A 24,538-nucleotide genomic window follows, 5' to 3' on the forward strand; every position below is an offset into this window, starting at 1 on the left:
AGTTTAAAATATAATTTACTTTCATTATTTTAAGGCCCATCTTTATTTTTTTTTTGCATTTATGGGAAGAAAACAGACTGCCCAGGTTTGCTTCCATTACTGTTCAGGTTTGTTTGGTGACTCCTGCATTTTATCCCAGTGCTGGAAATATTTTGTAGGGAGATTTGAAATGCAAACAAAAAATTGGTTTAGTTGCAATTAAAGACGTACAAGTATGTGTCTTTATCCTAATTTTTTATACTTATTTTCATAAAAGCCATTCTTGAGGTTGAAATGAGCTGAAGAAAGGATCCCTTTAACCCTTGGCTTGCACTTGGAATTTTCAGGTTTTGTATTGTCACCTTGTCATTACTGTCACAATCATCAGCACTGGGTAAGAAGGGAAGGCATCAGAAAAGGAAACTAAAATAGCAGTTGTTACAAGCATCACTCAGATGTAAAAGAATGTCTGTCAGGTTTTTAGAGGTGATGAAGATCTCTGCAGTCTGTCTCTGGGTCAGTGAGGCAGGCGAGTTTGCCTGAGGTAGATAGTCCTGGCAGCATCAGTCTGAGGTGAATTTTAGTGAAATTTGTCAAATATAGTAGAGAATTAGTAGGGAAATATCATATATTGAACAAGAGGTTTCTCTTGCTGCACAAGTGACAATTTGAGAGCTTGTCCCCAGAAGCCCTGCACAGCCCAGGGTGTCACTTGGGCTGTTCCCTGGTTGCAGGCATAAAATACACTCAAATTTCAGTTTCAGTGCTCTGGATCAATGGCATCATGAAAAATGTGCAGGAAGGGCTTCCTTCCCTGTCCCTGAATTTCCTATTTGTGATCAAAATGAGAAACACCTTTCCCCAAAGCACTTATCCATGTTCTGGATTCAATCTCTTCGTTTCTCCAGTCAACAAGAAGATGGGAAGAGCCAGAATTCCCTTGGGATTAATGCTTTCATGCCATTCACAGTCTAAGAGCCTTCTCTGAAGTATTGTTTGGTCAGTAAAAAGATCCTTAGAAAACTTAAAGGGGAGTTTGAACTGGACCCTGGGTCTTTTGGGCAGGTACCCAACCCACCAGGCAGGCAGGGCAATATGAATGTAACAAGGAATTCTTACTTCTGATTAAAAGCACATCCTATTAGTAAATAAAACCCATATAATTCAGAAATTAGCCCTTCTGAGGGAGAGTGCCAAGGTCTTTGGGGTGTCAGAAGTACGGCACTGGTTTGAGGCACTGGTTTTTGAGGCAGTGGTTTCTGGGACACTGGGTGACAGAGAGAGGGGAGCAGGGGGGTCGTGGAAGAGGGGCCACAGGGGAGGCAGAGGTGGTGCTACACAGACAGGAAGGGAAACTGGGGGGGCTGCATTTCCAGACCCCCCGGAGGTCAGTGCACATCCTGGAACGACGTTCCCCAGCAAAGCTGCGCTTTGCAAGAGCCGCTTTCGCTCGAGAATCAAAAGCCCTGAAAGGCTTTCAATATCTGCTTGTATTTCACTTCATCAGGAAGAGAGGGAAGAGGGGAAAAGAAAGGAGCAGGATGCCCAAATTACGTAATCCAACGTGGGCAGGAGGGTTTGATTGTGTGAGACAAAGGAGAGCTCTTGGCACAGGTGACTGATCATCCCCTGGGTTAAGGCACCTGCCTTCAAATGAACTCGCTTCTCCTCTGATCCATGAGATGGCATTTCCTGAGTTCCTGCTTCCCTGGGTTGCTGTTGCCTGCTCCAGAGTCCACTGCTCTGAACACCACAGACAGAGCAGGAAGGAGGGAGGAATCTGTCAGTCCAAGAGGTGTGGTGGCCTCTTGCTTTGCAAACCTGTTGTATCCTCAGGTCTTCACGAAAGGATTGGAGGGAGGAGTCTGTTCTGGAGGGTTTGCCCACGCTCTGATGCTCCCTGTGCTCACAGGGCTGTCTGGGTTTCTGAGTGGAACATGCTTCCAAACATCTCCTAAAGGGCACAGAAGACAGGCAGGGTTAGGGCTGGTGCTGTGGCACAGACCCACCCACACAGCTCAGCATTGTTCAGTCCACAGGGAAACACCACCAGAAACCCCAGCCCTTCCCATCCCTTCTCCACGAGGGAAAGCTGGTGGTGGGAGTTGCTCTGCCTCCAGCTGTGCATGGATAGCATAGCAAAGGTCAACACTGGAACAGATCTCCCCCCAAGACCCAAATGTGAGTGCAAGTCAATGTGTCATTAATAAAGTCTGTGCTGAAAAACTTGACCAATGATCCTTTTTTTGGGGTGTGAGCTAAACCTGACTCTCCAAGCTGCCCCCAGTGTGTGGAGACCGCAGGTCTGACTGTGAACCTGAGCCGTGTGGCCCAGAATGGATTAAAGGATTCCCTGTGGGGTAACCTACCTGCTGCTCATCCAGGTGCCTGCCAGAGCTCCTCAGGACAGGGACTTAAAGTCATAGTTGCAATTAACTTTCCAAAGCATTGCAGTTACCTGCAGTTTGCCCAGCAATGGCTCAGGGGAGTTCCTGTCTAATCAATCCCAAACATGACTTCTGATTTCCACCTTACACCTGTGGCTGTAAGCCAGGTGAGCCCTGGCACTAGAACTCACCTCCTCCAGGTTCTTGAACTCTGCAGTGCTTTCATCCACAGACTCGTCAGAGATGGACAGCTCTGTCTGGTTTGGCCTCTGTGCAGGGAAGAATCGAATCCACAAGTTACCAGGGTCAAAAGGAATAAAAATAATGACTAACCCAGGCTCAAAACATCACACATGCTCCGATGGAAATGCCCAGGAAAAGGGGCACAGGAGGAATCCTGCTCCATTTGTTTATCTCCTGTGACTGAGCTGGCATTGACATATCACTGTGCCCAGATATGAGATACCTTAACTTGTTCTTGTGAGATAATTGGCTCCCACTGCCCTGATTCCAACTAAATTACCACACAATAAACCAACCCCTGTTTGGGGAAAGAGCCTGTCTGACACTGTGCTGTCAGAATGTGCCACCTTCCTGCCTTGGCCTTTTCTCCTCCCAACCCAGGGAGAGTCCACGGATGCTGGGATCATTCCTGGACAGGTGAATCTGCTTTGCCTTCATTTCTGAGGGCCAAATTCTGCCTCTGTGTGCAGCTGCCTGTTCCACCCAGCACCAAACTGAGGCCACAGTGCTGGAACAGCTCTTCTGGCTTCTCCAGGACGGGACAACATTCATCTCTCAGCCAAGGGTTTGTTATAAGACATTTACACTTCTGGATTCCCAGGGAAATCCATTCAGTCAGTAGGTGCTTGGCCTGTACACAACAACTAGGAGATGAAATATTTTGTTGGATTTAGGCATTTGCCACTTGAGATAAACAGGAGGCTTTATCAGTTGCAGTAGCAATTTGTTATTCAGCCTGTAAACCTGATAAGAAGAGTCCTGTGAGCTGGGAAAGCCTGTGGAGCAAATTTACCTCTTCCAAGATGGGTGGGTGGACAACTTCTTTGATATTTGCCTGTGCAAACAAAACAGCATCATGGATGGTCAGGAAGATATGACTTTGGTCCAGGCCTCCTTCCTCAAAGACACCACCTGTGCTGATGTCACTGTACACCTGGGCTGGAGAGAGGAAAAGGCACATGAATGAGGAGGAAAGCAAAGGAGGAAGCCTTTGAGGGTGTCTGTGGCTGGCAGTGGCCTCTGAGCTGAGCCAAGGCTGGAGTGCATGGGGAAGAAGCAGGTTTGCTGCAGAAATGAGTGTAGGGATCTATTTTGTTCTCCATTTTTGGAGATGTTCCAGCCATGTCACTTCCCAAATGAAAGGACTGATTTCGTACATAGAGAACAGTGTTTCTCTTCCCTTTCTTCTGTTCTCTTCTCTCCTCTGTTCTGGTTTGTCCAACAAAAGGCTGACATCTCACATGGTTTGCATAAAGAACACAAAAAAGTTCTCCTGTCTGTCAGGAGCACAGAAATGGGGGAAGATCACGTGGAAATGTGTTCTTTGTGGATTCTTACCCTGCACATTTGCCAAGAACACTTTAATCCCAATCTTCTGGTAACTGGAACACAACTAGAAGGGATGAGAGGGGAGAGAAAGGATTAATAAGGCTGCTGCTCCAGCTTTTCTTAATACATAAAGTCTTATATCAGGGCTTTACATGTTCTGGGGATGCTAAAGGAGAAAAGCACACAAACCTATTGAGGCAGGTAACCCCCTTTTATCAGAGATGCCCAAGGAAGCAGAAGGCCCTGCAGCTTGGCTTTGTTTGTAGTGCAGAACTAACCTTGCTCAGAGCTTTTGTGCCCATGAGGTCGACAAAACACACCCCGCTCATGTCCAGGATGATGGTGTGGAAGCTGATGTAGGGCGGTGCTGTCAGCACAGGGTCAACATCTGCCCTGGGCATGACACTGAAGGTGCTTCCCTGCAGGGTGGGGGTGCTGCCCAGGTCCCTGGAGCCCTGCACCTGCCTGGCACCGTTGGCAGGGGGACGGAAGGTGACGTAGGAGATGCTGGCGCCGTTGGCAGTCGTCTGGTTGTTGTTGGTATCTGTTGGAGAGGTGCTTTCAAAGTCCTTCTGGAGCTCTTGCAAAGACAAGGTCTGCAGCAAAGCAGAAATGCAGAGTCAGGGCAGGGCACAACTGCCAGCACAGGCTGAGAGGTGACAGGTGAATGTGCCTGTGTCCACTGGCATGAGGTGTTTTAATCTGGGATGACTCCAACCTGGTCCTAGACTGAGTGTCCCTTGGGGCTGGAATTTGTTAGATTAATTTGGCATGATTCATCTTCACTGCTCAGCACTGCAAACCAAGGGGAGCTGGGGTGACTGGAAAATGGGCTGCGAAAGGGCACTTTGGAACCGAAATGCTGACACAGGTGCATCATCAGAGAAGGATGACAAGCCTGGTTTCTACCAAATTGTTCCCCATGTTTCCACTCTAGCTATCTCTGTGGCTTTCTCGCTCCCAGGCATTCCCAGTCCTCCTGCATCTTAAGGTTTTGACTGCTGGGAGGAGCGGAGATGTGGGCGGGGAGGAAAGGAGGTGAGAGGTGGTGAATGTGGCCAGGAAGAGAATGCAGAAAATCCTATGCCAAGGGGAGCTGTTTGATGGGGACTTGGGATCTTATTCATCAACACGGGAACCTGACCTGAGTTACCTTGTTCTGCTTCAATAAGAATTTCGGGAGCTTCGTTGGTGTCTGTGCTGTCCCCTTCTCCTGCAGCTTCAGATACTTCTTCCTGGCCAAGTACACTTTCCCAGGATCCACCCCAGTCTGTTGGAAAGAAAGAGTTTTCTTTGAAAAAGCCTGTTCAGACCCATAGTCAGGGTCTTTCCTGGTATTTCCCAGTCTGTGGCACCAGCTGTACACCGGGGTGAGATGATCCTGATGGCAACCAAACACCTTCAGCAACTCGGGGTACCTGCACATGCAGGGAGGAGAGACTTGCAGTAGCAGGATGCCCCTGTTTTGGCAGAGCTTGGAGGAGGATACCTTCCAGGGTTCAGGTATAACCTCTCAAATGAGCTCTACAAACAGTCCTGAAGCTCAGGGAGAAGAGGATGGAAGAGTAAAGGATGGATGTGACCATCTGTCACAATCATCCATGGCTTAATTATCTCCATGCAGCAATCCAGGAAAGAGCAAGGGCCATTTGGGATTGGCTGCAGGCAGAAATTTGTCAGGGCATCACTCACCTTGGCTATGACCTTCTCACGGAATATCTCTGAGTTGGCAAAATACAGAGGTGAGCAATAGGTCACAATTTTAATCCCATTAACCTCGTGTACCTGCAACAGAGACAAGAGCTCAGACCAGGCCTGGGTACCAGTGGCAAACAAGGAACAGCACTTTCCCTGAGGATGCTTTATCTTCACCTTACCTTGTTGTAGGATTTGGGATTCTTGTAGATGTCAGTGGAAGTCACTTGGCCCAGGGCAGAACCGTTCCGGCTGCAGGAAAGAAGGGATCAGCATTAGAGTGAAGGGTGCAGGGGAAAAAAACTGCTTTGATTCACATTCCACACCAGGATTTGAAAATTTGCTTTATGAAAATACTTTCATTTCCATCCCTGCAGAGTCCACAGGGGAAAAAAAAAAAAAAAAAAAAAAAAAAAAAAAAAAAAAAAAAAGACTCAGCAGTTTGAGATCCCAGACTGGGAAATGTTAATAAAGGGGCTTTGATGGATTAAAAAGGGTGTGAAAACTTCCCACCGGCCTCTGCACATGCACAGGGCTCGCTCCTTTGATGAGCAGGACTTTCTGCTGGGAGCTGTGCAGGGTGAAGTAAATACCCCGAGACTTCCCCTCGCCTTGGGATGTGCACGGGAGCGGGAATGCAGGCGGTAAATTAGCGCCTGCCATTCCTGTTTGCACATTCCGGGCAGGACACCTGCACTCCCCCGGGCTCCTGCCGCGCGTTCCTTCCAGACACGGGCCAGAGGTCGGTTATAAAACCCTGTATTCTGCCCCTGGCAGGTTTTGCTGTCTCTTGTCGCTGCGCCTGGTACTCACAACTGGGTATGGAAAACCACGACCAGCACGGAAAATCCCACGCCCACCGCGACTCCGTAGGGAAGGCTCAGGAAGAAAGCGGAGAGGAAGCTCACCAGCCACACCAGCTGCAGGGAGAGAAGAGCGTGGCAGGTCATTTCACTCTGCCAGGGATGGATGGAAAACGGCCCTGTGCTGGTATCCCGGACTCCCAAAACCACGTAGGATCGATAGACCAAGACTTGAATCCTCCAGAACCCGAATTCTCCGGTTTTTTTGCGTGTTTTCGTGCGGAACATCCTTGCTGGGAAGTTTGCCAGGAGCCCCAGTTTCTCAGGCGTAAAAGCAGCCAGTGTGTTTCTTCACGGCTGCACGAACACAGCGCTCGTTCCATCCGAAAAAGTATCAGCCTGGCTAGCCCAGGAAAGGCTCCTGCAGATCACACCATCTGCTCTCAGCCCCAAGAAGCTCCTGCTGGCAGTCAGAGCATTTCAGAAGGAATCAGCATCTCCCTGAAAACCTCCTGAGCACCTGCTATAAATGGCCCAGCCACAGAGCAGGTCTGATGGCCAAGTATGGCAGAGCACCCCAAAACCTGCTTCACCTCCAGCTCAGAGCTCTGACATCTGTCATTTTTATGTGTTAGCGCTTGAGCAGCTCCTTCCACATGAAATTAGTCCTGCCCCAGCTCATAAACTTGCCCTCTGAGAATCATTATCAGGTTATTTTAATCCCATCCTCAAGACTAATGAGACCTAACTTTGACCTTGGACAAGTCAGAGTAACTGATGACTTCAGCCTCCTCATTTATATGGATTGTGTATATAAATGGCAGGGAAGGGCTTCCCACCATCCAGGCTTCGTGCTGGGCTCTGTCTGTGGAGTTAGTTGTCCTGAAACACAACCAGCTTTAAGGTGATGAACACCAGTGGCCTGACAACACCCAGAATCAGTGTTCCCCATTTTGGGACAGGACACTGAATCTAGTTCAAATTCCAAGGAGATTAAGGTCAGGGGAATCCCGTTCACTCCACTGGCATCTGCCTGGTCCCTGCTCTCCCTGCACCAATCTCCAGGCAGCACCAAGCACCTCCACTCAGTCCACCATCCCCTCAGGGGTCTGCTCAGGCTTTGCCCTGGGGTCTCTAAGCCCCTGGGGTCGGTCTGTGCTCCCCTGTGTGAGCTCTGGTAAAGGGCAGTAACTTCACTGCCCTCACATGAACTGCCAGAGCTGACAGACCTTCCATCCCACCCACCAGCATCAGCAGAACCCGCTCAGAGATGTGCTCAAATTGCCAACCCATCCCTCCTCCAGCACCTGTTTGAACAGTATTTTGGGAAAGCTCTTCAAGACTCAGGTCAGCCCCTCTGGACTCCTGATTCCTCCGATAAGGGGGTTTGTCGGGACCTGACAGGATATTGGCTCAGTGTCCACACACACCACTCAGCCGTGGGAGTCCTGTTCAAACACTGTCTTTTTATGTCAGACATTTCCAAATTCCGTTCTCACTCCCCCGCACCCCCTGCCTGGGTTTATACATCAACCAGTGCCTGGAGTCCTTATCACTGTGAAGGGCTCTCCTCACCCTGGAGGGCTATTGTGTGAGTTTTTAAGTCATGACTCCCAGATATTGAGCAGGGCCGGTTTGGCTAGTTCTGGGCAAACAGGCTCCCGCAGTTGATTGGCATTTAAACACAGCAGGTAATAGTTCAGGCCTCTCTGATATGTGCTCTGAGCACCAGGGTGCTCAGCTGGCCAGGACAGGCTCCAGGACCTCGTTGGTGAGGGGTTGGAAGTACCATCACACTGAGAGAGCAAAACCCACCTCCTGCAAGGGATTCACACCCCTAAATGCCCCCCAGAACCTGCTGGTCCTGCCCAGGCCCCACACAGCCCTGGGCTGGGCTGCCAGGCGAGGCAGGTGATGCCTCCCACCACCCCGGGCACTCACACAGTCCAGCTTGCTCTTCTTCCACAGGTAGAAGGGATCAGCCAACTGCTTGAGGGAGTTTTTCAGGTTCACTGCAATGAGGGCTCCCAGGACAGACTGTGGAGGAGAGGAGATGGTGTCAGCCAGGATGTGGATGTGCCATGTTTGGCAGCAGATGCTTTCTGCAGCATCTGCCTTCCTTGGTCCAGATCCCACAAGGAAACGGGGAAGGGCGATGCTCACAAAGATCTTGCCTGAATCTAAGCAGAGTATTTTAGACTATTCTCTGACTGTAATTTAGACTGTTGTTTAGACTTCTATTTGCCCAGAGAAGCTGTGGCTGCCCCATCCCTGGAAGTGCCCAAGGCCAGGTTGGACGGGGCTTGGAGCAACCTGGGTTAGTGGAAGGTGTCCCTGCCCATGGCAGAGCATGGAATGAGATGAGCTTTAAGGTCCCTTCCAACCCCATCCATTCCATGATTCTGTGATTCTTGCTTCCAGAGGCTCAGTGCAGAGGGGTCTCCAGGCCAGGAACAAACCCCCTCCCATGCAGCAGTTTGCTGGAGGGTTTTTTTGGAGCCAGACTGAGCCTTCTCTTGGGTGTGTGGAGCCTGTGTCGCAACGGCCGCTTGCACAGATGTTTGTGTTACCTTTGGAAGAGGTTTCAGGTAGATTCCCAGAGACAACATGGTCACCATAACCACCAAGGCCACAAAGAAACTTGCCACCTTCAGAGAGGAGAGAAATCACTTCAGCAAACAGCAATGTCTCCCCAAACTCCCCAGGGGTCTTTCTCCTCCTGCTGCTGCAGCCAAGGGCACAACTGGTCACTGCAGTATTTTATGAGCAGATGATTGCCTCTGAAAATAGGCAGGATTTTGAAGATCTCACAGATAACCACAAACTTCCCTCACTGGTAGCTCTGAGAGCCAGACTGGGAATGCAGATTGACAGCTCTACATCTGTGACCAATCCAAAGAACCACCCAGGGAACGAAATGGGGTTGGAGAGGGAGGAAATTCTCCTTTAGCAACAACAACATGGAGCACTCGAATGTGAAGCTTCTCCAGACCTGCAAAGCCACGTCAGGCTGGCAAAGCATGTGGCAGCTCAAGGGTTTGTGCTCAAGGAGGGTCATGTAGGGAAGAGAGGAGGAGGAGGAGGAGGAGGCACTAACTTGGGATTTTGCTCCTGCCCCATCCACGGCGAGAGTGACAGAGAGAGCACAGCAGATCACGTGGATTTTGAAGAAGGATCCAAAGAAGTTGCTGCAGCCCAGTGCCAGCATTTCCTGCGGAGATGTGGAATATGGTCATCACAAAGAACAGCAGCCCGTCCTGCCAACATGTGTGAGCAGCCAGGAGACCAGGTGTCTGAGTCTGGGGTCTGTGTGGCCAGGAAAGCGCCCTGGGTTCCCTGCAGTGTGTCCCAGACCCTTTCCTTTCAGTAAGAGCTGGGATGGGTTCTGGTGTAGCAGGGAAACCTGGAAGCACAATTCCACATAAACACGTTGTCATCTGTTGACACACTAAGGGCAGGGCTCCATGTGGTATGTGTGGCTGTTATTGAAAGCTGCCACTGTGCCAGTGATGACAAAAGAGGATTATTTAATGTCCTGCCTCCCACAGTATCTGGGTGACACACCAGGAATCCAGGTCTTTCTCTGCTCGCTGAGAAATACATGTGCCTGTTGTGCTCCAACAACCTGCCAGAAAGGCCGTCTGTGCCAGCAGAACCCCTGGGTCTGGAGGGAGGGCAAGGCAGCAGAGCTCAGCTTAAGGCTCCCTTCCCTCTTCCAGGCTCTCTGCAGCTCAGTGGAGATGTGTGTGCCGTGTCCTTTTGCCCCCACGTAGCACTGTGCCACCCGAGCCTGCCAGCGAGGGGGAGCAGCTCTGGCTGGAGCGCGGCACGTCCGAGCGCTTCTCCCGTTCACGCCTGAGGTTTTCCCTTCACGCCTGAGAGCGAGAGGAGCAGTCCCTGCCCGCGCCTCCCAACCCGAGCGTTACCTGGTTGGGGTCCACGTCGTAGCCGTGCTTGGCTGCCAGAGTCCTCCCCATGGCCAGGTTGATCACGTAGCCCACGATGGCGAGCGAGAAGGCCGTGCCCACCATGTCCTTCCACTTGCTCACCAGGGGCAGGGTGGGCTCTGGGAACCTGCACTCAGAGCAGAGTTGTGACGTGAGTGTCTGTGGGTGAGGAGCTGGTGTGCTCAGGAATGACATAACCCATGTCTGCGCCGTGCACAGCTCGAGTGGGTGGTGGGGGTTGTGTCACAGTGCTGCCTGACAGTCCTGGAAGGGGACTGTCACACAGCAGGGAAGAGTGAGGTGTTTTCCAGGTTGCAGGAGGAGGAGGAGGAAGGAAAACTGTCTGGAAGGTGAGTCAGAGCTGCACAGGCTCTTACCCCATACTGATCTTCCCGACGATTGGCATGCCGTACTTCTCGGGCATGTCAAAGCTGCCAGAGATGGCAGTTGCAACTATTACCTGAAAGGCAATAAAGAGAATAAAGAGCAGTGAGTGAGCAGGGAGAGCTGAGCTGGCTCAGAGCACTAATCTTTCTGTGCTCCTGGGGCTGGCAGAATAAAATCACCACCAAATTTGGGCGAGGAGAGAACAGTCCCAGCAGGAGTTATGTTCCCCATCCCCAGGATGCAGGTACAGCCTGACAGGGATGAGCTGGGAGTCAGAGGTGTCCTGCGTGAGGATGGCCCAATTTCTGACCCCAAGCCACGTCATATTCACTGTGTAGACACTCTACATGATGGGTCTGCTGTGACCAGCAGGGCTGGGAGGGGCGGGGAGGGTCTGAGGGACAGCCTCGGTGTCACTTACAATGATGATCTCCATGGGGATGGGCATCCGGATCTTCTTCATGTACTTGAGGTTGAGCTCCTTGACAATGATCAGGAGCACAGCACTGACCAAGGCATAGACCAGGGAGGCCAGGTTGGTTTTGGGCAGACCTTTACAAATGTCAATGAATGTCTAAAGGGGAGAGAAGAGGAGAGGGTGTCATGGGGAACCAGAGACTCCGGGCAACACAGGCAGCACAGCGGAGAGAACTTGTCACCATAATCACTGCAAACACCCTGAGATGGGAGGGGAGATGAGATGCGATGAGATGGGATGAGAAAAGTGCTAGAAACTTCTCTGAGGGATCAACCACCAGCCCTGGGCCTGTGCTGGTGGTTAAATGCAGTTCTGCCTGCATCAGTGGAGGATGCATCCATGGAAGATAGAGGAAATCCAGGGAATGGGCAAACCTGCTCATGGGGGAAGTTTCTTTTGCTAATGATTGTAAATGTAAAGCACTGTAAATGTAAACACAGTTCACATTCTCCCCAAATCCCAGTCCCATTTAATGATCTCTTATTGGAAACTCACAGACAGGGGCTCAGCTAATGCCCTGCAGGGCAGCAGCAGGGTGTGCAGGGCAGGGCTGGTGGATGGATTCCCCTTCCCTCCGCCCTTCCCTTCTCTCCAAGCCCCCCCTTTCCCTCAGGGGGGTCTCAGTGATGCCTGAGGGGTGGTGGAAGGTGTCTGCCCAGAGCACCCACTTACGTAGACGATAGCTAAGGGCCCGGTGTAAGACGGGACTGTCAAGCCGAAGACGTACTTGAGCACGGAGATGAGGATCTGCAGCCCCGCCGCCGTCATGAAGCCCCTGATGAAGGACTCGGAGAGGTAGATGGCAACAAAGCCAAACTGCACAAATCCCAGGCACAGCTAGAGGGTGGGACAGACGAGGTGCCATCAGAACCGTGACAGCCCCAGGTGTCCCTTTGGCACCGGAGTGGACAGAGGAGGAGGAGGACGGAGCATCTCCCACGGGTGTTTCCCCCCTCTGGAGGGGGACAGATCCTCCCCGGCCCCGCTGCCCCACAGGGTTTTGGAGGGGATGATCCCCCCTGGGGTGGCACAGGGACAGCAGCTCCAGGGCAGTGACCCCTTGGCAGGCAGAGCTCCTGCATCCAGGACAGGGCTGGGTCACCTCTGGCTGCGGGGACAGCAGGGACTCTTAGGAACAGCCTCTTCCCAAAGCTTGGCACAACATCTGGCGGATTTTGGTGGGACCCAGCCGGACTGAACGGCTGCAGAGGTGTCAGACAGGCTGCTCCCTCCCACACAGCCAAGGGCTGGGCTGTCCTGGAGCAGGGATGGGGAGAGGAGAGCTGCAGGGTGCCACCACTGGCTGCCATCCTGCCCTCACCGTGTGGAGAATTTCACACCGAGACCAAAGCAGGGATGGCATCCCCCCAAACCCCTATTTTGAGGCATCCCACTGAGAAGTGGGGCCTTTCCCAGCATCTACTGCCACCATCCCTGCTCCAGGGAGAGTTTGGCTGACTCCCCGCGGGTCAGAGGATGCAGCAGGGGTGGTGCAGCAAGTCCTTACCTGTATGATGGCTGTCAGGCAGGCTAAGGTGGCAGAGATCTCCAGCCTGGCTGCCTCCAGGGCCGTGGTGTTCACACTGGTCTCATTGGTGGTGTGGTTGAAGTACTGGAAGTCCGACTCTGGAGCCAACTCATTGCAGATGTTGCCAACAATAATGCTGATGACAGCAAAGGTACCTGCAGCACAAGACAGTGAGGTCAGGAGCTCTCTCTAGGGAGCATCCTGTCCTGGAAGGCGCTGAGGCAGGTTGGGCTCTGCAGGCTGAGTCACCCAGCCCATCACCAGCCCCACAGAGGGATGTGGCCACGGTTCAGTGGGGTCAGATCCTGCTGTGCAGCCAGAATCAGGCATCCCACAAACCCCTGACAGACCAAACAGCCCCATTCTGGGACACACAGAGTATTCCCAGCCAGTATTTAACTGTTTTGGGCAGACAATCGCTCTGCAGACTCTTACCTGGGACCATCTGATGGATTCCCCCAAGGAAGAAGTATGGTACCAAGGGGAAGAAGGAGGAGTAGAGCCCATTGACAGGAGGCAGATTGGCCAGGAGAGCAAAGGCCATCCCTGGAAAACACAAGGGAAATGGGCACTGCAAAGAAATATAGGAACAACCAGGTTGGAGGTAGAGTTTGGGTTTATACATGTCAGCAGGAGAGGCAGGAAACCCCCCCAAACTGGGCATCAGCATCGTCTGCAGACCTTCAACTGGCACACTGGTACTCCCTTTTGGAGACCCAGACAGTCATCACACCTCACCTTGTGGCACTTGAATCGTCCCAGCACTGAGCCCACCGAGGACATCAGGCAAAATATAGTCCTTAATTTTATACTTGGGAAGCCACACGAGTATCGGGAACAGGCGAAAGAGGGTGAGTTTGAATCTGGAAGCTGAACACCTGAAGGAGATATAAAAAATAAAAGCAAATGAGTAAAGAAGGGAGGAAGCAAGGGAGCTGGGAAGTGAGCAAGGAAGGATCTTCCCAGGACTGTCTCAACCTTTCTCCCTCACCAAATTCTGAGCCCAGAGTTTGGGGCACTTCCCTTCCCTACAAGGCCAAGATTATTATGGGGACCTTCCTCATATAGTGAGAGGTCCCCAATGCTGCCACAGCTGGAAACTGCAAAGAATGAAGGATTTAGCTCCCTGATATCCTGCTCCCCTTCAGACAGGGGATAGGTGAGCTGTGGGGAGGAAACACAGCTCAGAGATTCATGGGACAGTTGCACAGAGCCAAAGATGAACTTTTTCAGGTGCTTGGTCACAAAAAACCCTCCAAGCGTGTCTGAAAAAAGAAGATTGTTTCTGGATTGACACATGCAACATCTCACATTTCTTTTTGCTAATGTGCATGTTTATTCTTTCCTGTATTACTGCCTTCCTTTTTTCCAAGGAAGGAAGATAGTTTTCCAGGAAATGTATCAGCAGGGTTATTCATCTTTATTTGCATGATTATAAACCTTTCTTTAAGTTGGTATTGGTTTTGATCAGGAAGCTGATAAAAGGAAAATACAGATGAAAAGCTTAAAAAAATAATCCACATGCCAATACCCACACCACCAATTGTACTCTTTTCACTATTCAAAAAAAACACCTCTGGAAACAGAACCCCAAATCCCAAATGCACTTAGTGCAAACTCTTCTGCTGATTTGCCTTCCAACCCAACAGTGAAAAGAGCCACCAGTTTCACTTGCTTCAGTACAATTTGCATTTCTCCCATGCCCTTTCATCCATCAAACCCTTGAAGACCACGGAGAAGGCTTCCCAGGATAAAAATGGGAACTACATCCCCAGGTCTGAGTTATACCCCAACTCCAGACTAAATCTACCTTTACCCCAGCTGTAGCATTCTCTGTTACCTGAAAAGGCTTCTCAGCTTTTCCCCAATGGGGTAAGTTCTGGCTTTCTTCTCAAACTCCTCGTCGAAGAGGCTGACGGAGTACGCGGGGCGCTCCACGACATAGCGAGGCCTGGCCTGGCTCATCTCTGGGTCATTAAAGTTTTTCCCAGGAAAAAAAAAAAAAAAGGAGAAAAAAAGCAAAGCCAAGAATGTGAGTGGAGCTGGCCCCACCTGCAGTATAACAGACCGGACACCTCCAGCGTCTGGGAGCCCTCCCCGAACTTCTCCACCCTAAATAGTTTCCCCGTGGCGCAGAGGCAGGTCCTGGGAGTGGCTTCTCCCAGCTCCAGGGGCTGCTGCTCCTGCACAGGGAGCTTTACCAGCTCCTGGAAGGTGATGCTAATGAGTGATGCCGTGCAAAGGGGACAGAGCCATCCTGGATTGCCTGGCACAGAGGGTTTTAGCAGCTCTTTGGAAGTCGATGTTAACGAGTGATGCCGTGCAAAAGGGATCCAGCCGGTCCTGGATTGCCTGGCAGGCGAGCAGGGATGTTAATCTTGGCTCTGCCAGCATCTGCCTTTTTGCCTGGGGCGAGTCACTTGACCTTTCTCATGCCTCAGTTTCACCATCGGTGGGGTTGCCAAGGCTTTGCAAGGCTGGGCAGCCCTGGCACGGTTTGCAGTGGGAGATACTGGCACCACGATCAAAGGCTGCTTCCATCCGAGGTGTTCCTGCCACACTGCCCAGTCCCACTGGCATTCCACAGCCTTCCCAATCCTCTCCTGCCGTGAGAGGCTGTGGATGAGTCCTTGGTTTACTCTAGGAAGTGATGTGCAGAGAGATAACTGTTGCTACTTCATTTCAGTGATGAAGATGCCAAAACATCTGGGCAGACTAGTCCTGCCCCGTATCTGGGTCTCACCAGAGAGATGATGAACTCAAGAGAACCCTTATTTTACTATTACCAGCCATGCCTGGGAAGAGGGGAGAATCATCCCAAACTGGCCAGGCTGGGAGGGGAGGGAGGAAGTGGTCAGATATAAAACAAGGATCTTGGTAATTATTTGTGGTTTGGCCTGTATCTAAGTGGGTCATTGCCCAACACAGGAGGAGAAGAGGGGGTGGAAAAAGCTGATGATTCAGGCAGGAGAATGTATCAAGAAACAACATCCAGGTTGCTGAGAGCTTAAGGAGTGATCTGAATGTCCCAGAACCTCTTCCCCCTTGCACTGCTGATCTCAGTGCTCACCTTGACACCGAGTTCCACGGAACCTGAATGAGCAAAGTGGGACTGATGCCAGTCCTTGCTGATGAGCAGGTGCCTCAGAGCTGGGAGACATGAGCACTGTGTAGCAGAGTGGCCCAGCAGAGCCGGGCAGGGAGGAAAGTATGATGCAGGCAGCCGAAACTTTGGGGAGGATTTAGGTCAACAGAATCATTATGCAAATGAGAGCTAATGGCTTCTAGAAAAAGGGAGGTCATCAACCCCACTCCTTTAGACATCACAGGGGCAATCAAGTGCACTTTGCTGTAAAACAGCTCCAGCAATGGGGTGTTTCTGATTCCAGGCTCTGATCTGCACCCACGGGACTCAGGAGGGGTCCCAGCCTATGGCTCTGGAGGGACAGCTCCGGGAAAGAGGAGGCACATCCCTCTTCCTGCAGCACCAGGTGCCCGATCCAGTGCCCTCTGCAGGCATGCTCACACTGGTATCCCTGCTGCTCCTTTTCACCTGGGGATACCTTTCTAAGGGCCATGACAAGCTTTACCTTCGGAGGATTGGTGCAGGCTGAGACTAGGCAGTGTCCTAGGCTCTTCCCAGCCCCTACACTCGTGCCAAAAGCCTCTCTGATGAACAGTCATTCAGCTTTCCCACATCTGTCTGCATGCATGTCTTGTCCCTGCCTCCCGATCCCATGGCTGAGCAGGTTCCCAGCCTGTCTCCCAGCCCCACAGCTCTGCTCTGAATCTCCAGTTCTCCCTTGTGGATATTTTGTAGCCCAGGTCCAGACTCAGCAACAGCTTCTCGGGGGTGATAAACCCACCTGAGGTTCTGGTGCAGGAAGCCTCCCTGAGCTGTATTTCCCAGCTCCATCCCTTGCTGAACAGTGTGTGTGCCATCAGACAGACCCAACCAGCTAATTAGATCCCAGCCCTTTAATGAATTTCCCCCGCTGAGAGAAAGTGCTGGCAATCAGGGAAAATAATAAACAAAGCAAGTATAGAGGGAAAAATATCCCCATGATTAAATTCCATCTTAAACAAACAGGCTAATGATGTCAGCGTCTCGGACAGAGTCAAGTTCTTGACTTGGCTTATCACTGGCCTTGCCCTAGATCAAACAGCAGGTTAAACCTCTGAGATTTTGGAATTAAAGAGAACGAGCTGTGTGACTGCTCCTTGAACAAAAGGCAAAGCCAGCTGTCCTGGTGTCCATGGGCTGAGACCCCGACAAGCTGCAGAGCTTGGTTTAAATCCTGCAGCTGGGGCCGGACCCCGGAGCAGTGCAGTGACTGTGGAGGGGAAAGCAGAGTGCCAGTCACTTGCTGCATTTCAGGGACCAGGTTTTTCGAGATTTCTGTTCCACTGTGGGCATCTAAATAAAGGGCAAGGTCAGGGGGAAGAGCTCCAAGTGGGGGGCCCGTGTCACAAGCTTTTCAGGAAGCCCATTCCTGCAGTTTGTTGGCTGGAGTGGGTGATGCTCCAGAAATGTGAAGTCTGACCTCACTAAGTCCACTGAGACCTTGTGACAGGCTGAGTACACAAATGTGATGTGATACTTGGAGCAAACAACAAATGAAACCAGAACTGCTTCACTCTGACAATATGATGTGGGTGAATAATATTGTCCCAGCAGATCACGAGCCAAGTGTCCCATAAGTCCATCCTTGGCCAACCCAAACTGTGCCAGTCCCAAACCAGCCACAGACCTTTTTTTCCCAGAGTTCATCTTGCAAACACACTTAGTAAGCTCTTATCTCCTGTCCCTGTGCTGGTGATAGCTGTGTTTGGGAAGAGGAAAGTCACATTGAGGTTCCTGGCTGGTGTTGATAGGAGCCACTGGCACAAAGCCACTTTTCTATCCTGACCTAGGCACAGAACAGGGACTCCAGTCCAAGGAGTGAGTCAAGATTTGGTGGGAAAGCCACCTGATCACTGCCTTATGTATGATATAAGGGTCCAAACTGACCCCAGTGCAAGAGATGGGATTCAGGGAATGCCTCTGCTACATTTTAGGGAGAAAAAAAAAAATCAGAGCTCTATAAGTAATGTTTCCTCCTTTGCCTGTCCCCTCTCCATCCCCCTTCTCCTTGCACAAGTCTGTGCTGACTGCTGGGGTTCAGAGGTCTGGTCTCTTCCAAATCCTGGGTGAATCTTCATCCAAAACACCTCCCTCCCAGCTCCATTGCCCAAGAAAGGGTCATAAAAGCAACTCTCCCCTAACCCAGGAGACAAGGTGTGCAGGGAGAAGGCAAGCACAGGTGCAAGGGTTTGGTTGCAACACCAGGACAAGGTCTTGACTCCTGTTTCCCTGAATCAGTGCCTTCAGCACTGTGTTCCCCACAATTCCCACCCTCCCACTCCGGTGCAGGTGCCATGGGAGCCCTGGGGCAACACAGGGAAAGGGCCCATGTCTAAAAGGTCAGGAGAGGAAGGCATGGCCTCCTGCCCTGAAATCTGCATGGTGTGGGCACAGACAGAGCTCTGTGGTGCCAGATGCTGCAGTGCCAGAAGTTGCAGTGGCAGGTATTTCAGTGCCAGGCTCTGGAATTCTGGGAGCTGCAGTGTCAGATATTTCAGTGTTAGATTATGCAGATCTGGGTGCTGCAGTGTTGGATATTTCAGTGCCAGGCTCTGCAGATCTGGGTGCTGCAGTAGCAGATATTTCAGTGTCAGGCTTTGCAGATCTGGGTGCTGCAGTGCCAGGTGTTCTCCCAGACTGAACCCTACCTCACCCTCCTGCCACTCACCCCCCTTTCCATCTCCCTTTCACACCTCTCGTGTCCAGCTGGGTTTGCAAAGCACCCAGGCAGGAGGAAAAGGAGGTTTCTGCTGTCAGTCAGTCACTCAGTTCAGGTGTTTCAGAAGGATGTTGTATAAATCACCTCCACAATCGGGTGCCAATCAACCTGGAGGATCCACCCCTGCACTCCCAGGTTGTTCACTCTCTCTGACCTCCTGGCATCAGGATAATGCCAGGACTGAGTCCAGCTGATGGACCACTCCAGGAACTCATGACCAAGGGACCCCTGGCATGTTCATTCAGGTTGAAGTCTTCACCTGGTGAGCACAGATTTTTTCCTCCCACTTTGATCCATTTGGTTTTGTTTTACCTTTGCCTCTGGGTGGCCACAGCCTTCATCTACAAATGAACTGATTCAGGAAGAGAACACCTCGCAGTGGTAGAGCCAGATCTATGACCCCACGTTTCTGGCACAAGTATATTGGTAAAAACACCTTCCCTAGTAATCTGGGGAGGGGGAAGAGGCAGAAGCAGGGAAGCAGTGGTTGGATTTGGGGGGCTGATGCCACGCACTGGGCACACACATTTATCCCTTGGGTTTAACCTTTCCTTAACCTTTGACTGTTGGAAATAGAAAAGGCTGATGCTAGGAGAGCATATAAATCAGTTAGGAAAAATATCCTATTCCCAAAGCAGCTTTAAGCCTCAAGAAAAGGCAAAATGCCAGAATCCATAAAGTTCAGTCAAAACTTAGCTGGTTCAGTGGATTTTCCATGAGGAACCATCACCATGGCTGGAGGAATAGAAGCCAGAGGGAGAGGGAGAGGGTGAAGGAGGGAGAGGGGTGCCAGGAGGTGCTAATGGGCCCTGACACACCTTGGGGAGGGCTGGGAGGAGACATCCCTGCTTCCCTCCAGCTCCCACCTCCCATCCTGCTGCGCCCCGGCCGTAACATCCCCCTCGGGATCTGCCATCCCCGCTCCTCCACTCCTGCACTTTCGCCACGGAGCAGCCAGGCGTTAAATCACTGTTGTCCTTCTGTTTACATTAAATATTTGGAGTGTTGAATAGGTGATTTCCATAAGGCAGATGGCCCTTTTCTCGTTGTGAGTGACCCAGCCCAGCGCAGGCACCGGGCAGGAGCTGCGCTCTTGTGCTGCCGGCGCTGGGCCGGTGCCAATGTTTGATGTACCACTTCACACGAGTTTCTAACCAAACTAGCTCTGTGCTTGGTAACCAGAATAATAAAATCTGCAGACATCTGCCAGCTACTGAAGGTGAAGCCAAAGTGTTTGGCTCAAAGGGTGTTTATTAAGAAAAAAAATGTTTGTATCCAGCAGCTCAGCTTCTGCGCTTTGTAACGCGGCGGCGAGCGAGCAAATGCTGCGGGCACGGGGGGTCTGCCCTGAGCTGGCACGGGGGTGACAGAGCCCAGATTGGGCCTGCTTTTTGTGATTTGTTTAATTAACCCTCTTGTTCCCAACCCCACCCCAACCCTCCATGACTTTCGTGGCTGCATCCAGCGCCGTAGCTTTCCGGGGAAGGGCTGGGCTGGGGCGAGGCAGCAGCGGACACGTGGCCTGGGGGGCTGCGGTTTGGGATGTCAGAACTCCCCATCACAGTCCTCCCAAAGCCAACAGCTTCCCTGCCCTGCCAGCCCCCGGGGTGTCACCTTGCTGAGTGTGGCAGAGAGCAGTGCCTGATCCCAGCAGCATCCCAGCCTGTCCCCTGGGAAGTGGTGTGTCCATCCTTCCCATCCCCTTCCCGCTCCCACAGCGTACAGAGCAGTCGGGATGGGGAGGAGAGAAGGTTAGAAAGGGCATTTAAAAGGAGAAGTGAGACTTTGTTGTCCCTCACTGCTGCAGTCTCTGCTCTCCACATGCCTCTGACACAGACCTTGCCCTCTGCCTTTGAAGAGCAGGTGGGCAATGCAAATCCAAAGGAATTAAAAAGTTTGCAGACTATGGCATTCTTGCAGTGCCTGCAAACACTGATCCAGGATGCCTGCAGAGAGCTCACTCCTGAACGTGCTCCCGCCCCTGTGGATTCGCTCTTGGAGAAGGAAAAACTCCTCTGGGTCACCCCATCCATCCTGTCCCAGAGGTAGAGGATGGGACAGCGTTTATCTACTGGGATAATCTGACCCGGGGCAGAAATACTGGGTGACCAGCAACAAATGTCACTCCAAGGACTCATCTGCAAGGAAAAGAAGGACAGGTCCCTAGCTCCAGGTTTCAGCCTGCTTACAAATAAGGTGTGGACAAATTTTATCAGGGCAGAGCAGAAAGCATCCCTGTTGGGTGGATTTCCGCAGTGGAGCAATCTTGAGGGAATATTTCCTCTTGCTTATATAAACAGGAGCCTTCCAAACTGGACCTAAACACCCCATGAAATGGCTCTGGGAGGAGGTGGAGACCCTACACCCAGTTTGACAGGTCTCAGTGTGGGAACCACTTCTCATTTCCAACTTTAAAATTCCTTCCTAACCTGGTTGTGTGCCCACAGCCAGGGCTCCATGCTCCAGCATCCCCTCTGCAGCCAAGACCCCTTTCCTAGGTTAGATTCCTGTGCACAACAAGTGCTCCTCAACCATTGCCTGCAGGCTCTGGGCTCTGCATCCCTTCCCACTATGCCTGGATGTGCAACATCTGTTTTGGGCTGCAACATCCTCAGGGCAGGGACCACTTTACACATCCCATGCACAGACAGTTCTGGTCATAACAAGGATCCAGAAAACGAGGGTCTCTCATCAGTGTTGCCTCTCCTATACCAGGCAAATCCCTCCACAGATCTCAGCAGGAACCAGACAGGATAAGATGGCAGGATTTATTCTAGCAATAAGTAATTCACATATTTGGCTCTTCCAGCCTCTCCCCATAAATCAAGCTGTTGGATCGTTGGTGTTGCTAATTCCTGAGTAAATCTGCCCGCCGTAAATCCCCTTTGCGGGAAAGGAGGGAGGAAAAGAGAAGGAGGGGAAGAGAAAAAAAAAAAAAAAGAAAAAAAAGAAGTACCAGTTCTCCAAATACTGCAACTCACACCCAGTGGCTGTGCAACCCGGAGTGTAAATCCCCCACGCCCACCCAGACAAAGAGCCCGATTGTTGGAGGGGGTTACCTGCGCCTCGGCGGGCGATCCTGCGAGGGGAGCTGCAGATGTGGCAGGAGAGGTGCTCCCAAGGAGGTGTGCAGAGGTCTGTGCTCAAAGAAGCCAGTGAGTCATTTATAAATCACCTCAGTCAAGGGGACCGAGGGCTGTGCTCGGCGCCTGATTGGCTTGAGGAGGTAATTGCAAGCTTGTACACCCGGGCTAAGCCCAGGAGATAGCCAGGGGAGATAAGGGGAGATCTGAAGAGGCAGAAGAGCTTTTTGGATGCCCCCCCTCACCCCACCCTCTCCTGCTCTGGCCTGGGCTGTTTGATCACCTTTGCAGGTCCCTCTGTGCTCCGGGTGACAATAGCCCATATTCACTGTCACCCCGGGCCCCTCCCTCACCTGCCATGGACCCGGGGCAGCAGAAGATGCTTTTGTTGGCCCTGGTGGGCAGCGTCTCCCTGTCCTTTGAGCTCTGGCCGACTCTCCGCCTCCGCCACGGACAATGGTGAGCTTTGTGCCAGGGCCAGACCCCGCTGCTCGGGCTTTGAAGATGGGCTTGGCAGGGGGGAAGCAGTGTCTTTCTTATTTCCAGGTTCAAAGGGATGAGAGGAGTTGGAAGGGGAAGCAAAGCCCCTGCTGGCTGCCCAGGAGAGAGGGCTCGGGCTGTGTTCCCCGCGTGGGGCAGAGCTGGAAGCCCTCGGTGGCACGGGGATGTGCCTCTGAGGATCAGGCTGGGCTATCTGTCATCAGCCTGGCAGGCACGGTCCCCAGGCAGCGGCCACACCTCGCCACGTGCTCCTCTGGAGCAGGGTTTGACAAGTTCTTCAGGTGCCCCTGGCAGTGGACAGGGATGCAGAGGGGAGGTGCCGGGATGGGAGCCACCCCCTGAGGTCCTGGTTGATCTCCTGGCTTGGGAAGCTGCAGGTGTCTCAGAAGAGGCAGCATTTCAAACTGGAAAAGGCACTCCTGTGATGGGTGTGCTCTCAGGGAGCAGCCAGCCCAGGCTAGGGGACAGGGCTCATCCCCTCCTGCCACCGTGTCCCCAACCCATGGTAGCACCACTGTGCCGAGCAGAGTCCAGGCTCCTGGTCTCCTCTCCTCTCATCCCAGAGGGATTTGAGAGTGCAGGAGCCAGGAACTGGTCAGGATGCCACAGATGATGAGCTGGACAGGGACATGCCACCAGAGGGAAGCTGCAGGGGGTTGTTTGCTGTGGAAGAATTGATCTTTCGTGTTTCCCGTTGTCCCCAAGGACAGCTTGGCATGAGGGGTTTGTGGGGATGGCTCTGCTGCCCTCCCTGCTCCGACTGTGACCCCCCCCACCGGGATGTGCTGCCTCCTCTGAGCATTTGTGGCCTGTCTGTGATGGAAAACGTTGGGAAAAGGGGGCAGGGAGAGAGAAGGCAGGGCTGGGGTGAGAGGAAGGGAGAAGGCAGCGGTGTGGCCTTTGCTCACTCCCAGAGGCTGTCAGAGGAAAAATCTCTGGTACCTTGTGCATGCTCGAGGCATCAGCATTTACTGCCAAGAAACCTCATCTTACAACAGATCAATCAATGTGTCCAGAGCCTGCCAAAGGAACACCCTGCCAGAGGGTGTCAGAGGGACAGGGGCTGATTCATTGCCATCTGACAGACAGAGGTAATAATTGCCAAGTGGTTACAATCCTGTAAATATCATTAATAACTCCTATCGAGTGGTTTCTTTTTTGAAAGGGCAGCCTGATATGTGTGGAGCCCTTTGAAACGGAAACACCTGACATGGCAACGGGACCAGCCCACGAGGGGTCACAGTGGTCCCTGTCAGGGGGCAAATCCAGGGAATACAGAGCACCCACAGTCCCAGGCACAGGGATTCTGCCAAAAGGAACCATGGAAAGAGGGAAAACAGCATCTCTGCTTCAGCAGTGATGCTGAACTGCCTGGATGATGCTAATTAATGTCCAGGGTTATTTAGCTATAATGCTAATAGGGACTTTTTTGCCATCATTGAACTGGCACTTTTGCTAATTAAGCTCCATCAGGGAAAGACTGTTTTTCCCCTCACTTTCCCAAACTGGCATCCCAGTGTGGAGCTGGAGAAGTGGCCATGGGCATGGCAGGTAAATAACGTGTTTGAGGTGAGTATCTGAGCTTGGAATAGAACCCAGGTGTCCTGAATTTCAGCTTCCACCCTAATCACCAACAATCTGCCTTTGGAAAAGAAAAGCTGCCACGCAGAGAGGATGTACAGCCAGTCTGTGCATCCAGAGGGGACAGGTCTCACCTCGGGGACCAGCCCAGCTCTGAGCTTTGGGAGCAACCTCAGCTTCATTTCAGTCCAGGTGGTATGAGAGGTAACATTCCAAAGCTGGGTCCCTGCAGGAGTGAAACAGGAACAGCTGGAGCTCCTCATCCTCCAAGCTGCTCTTTGCATCAGGCCCTGGGCAGGTGTGTTGTGTGGGGCCCAGCAAGGTCAGCAGTTGGATATCAGGTCCATGGGAATGTCACAGATCCCTGGCACAGATGGTAAAATGCAGTTGCACTGGGATGCAGAACAAATCCAGCCAAAGGGATTCAGTGGTGCAGTTGCTGGGGCTTGGACTGGGATACTGGCAGGGCTGGAGTCCAACTGGTTGGATTCTTACCCACCCAGCAGTGGCAAAACCCAAGGAAGTTCTCAGTCCTTCACAAGGCAGTTTGTCCACAGGGAATGACTTACCCGAGACCTTCAGGCTCTGTCCCCTCCAAATCCAGGCATCCCTCCCACACTGACAGACTCACCACTGGCTCCTGCTCCCTGTGGGAAGAGCTGCTATTCCAAAGCCCTGCTGGGTGTGATCTGGCTACAACAAGGTCTTGCCCCATGGAGAACCCAGCCCTGTGCAGCCACTGATGGGCCTTGGT

At 52.1% G+C, this 24,538-nt stretch overlaps 1 protein-coding gene across 1 annotated transcript; it reads right to left on the reverse strand.

The window, feature by feature from the left end:
* Positions 1 to 1,451: 1,451 nt before the first annotated feature.
* Positions 1,452 to 21,799, reverse strand: SLC26A9 (solute carrier family 26 member 9). The gene is made up of 21 exons (XM_064635849.1): positions 21,679 to 21,799; positions 14,617 to 14,743; positions 13,515 to 13,654; positions 13,212 to 13,322; positions 12,756 to 12,931; positions 11,921 to 12,085; positions 11,192 to 11,344; positions 10,761 to 10,843; positions 10,363 to 10,510; positions 9,534 to 9,647; positions 9,007 to 9,084; positions 8,378 to 8,473; positions 6,447 to 6,553; positions 5,816 to 5,885; positions 5,631 to 5,723; positions 5,092 to 5,208; positions 4,217 to 4,534; positions 3,948 to 4,002; positions 3,403 to 3,548; positions 2,558 to 2,635; positions 1,452 to 1,933 (listed from the first exon to the last, which is right to left on the reverse strand). The coding sequence occupies exons 2-21, from the start codon at positions 14,739 to 14,741 to the stop codon at positions 1,886 to 1,888; spliced, it is 2,421 nt and encodes an 806-aa protein (XP_064491919.1). The 5' UTR covers positions 14,742 to 14,743; positions 21,679 to 21,799; the 3' UTR covers positions 1,452 to 1,885.
* Between the last annotated feature and the right edge of the window lie 2,739 nt (positions 21,800 to 24,538).

Source organism: Pseudopipra pipra, chromosome 25 (genome assembly GCF_036250125.1).
Source record: "Pseudopipra pipra isolate bDixPip1 chromosome 25, bDixPip1.hap1, whole genome shotgun sequence".
Lineage (NCBI taxonomy): Eukaryota > Metazoa > Chordata > Aves > Passeriformes > Pipridae > Pseudopipra > Pseudopipra pipra.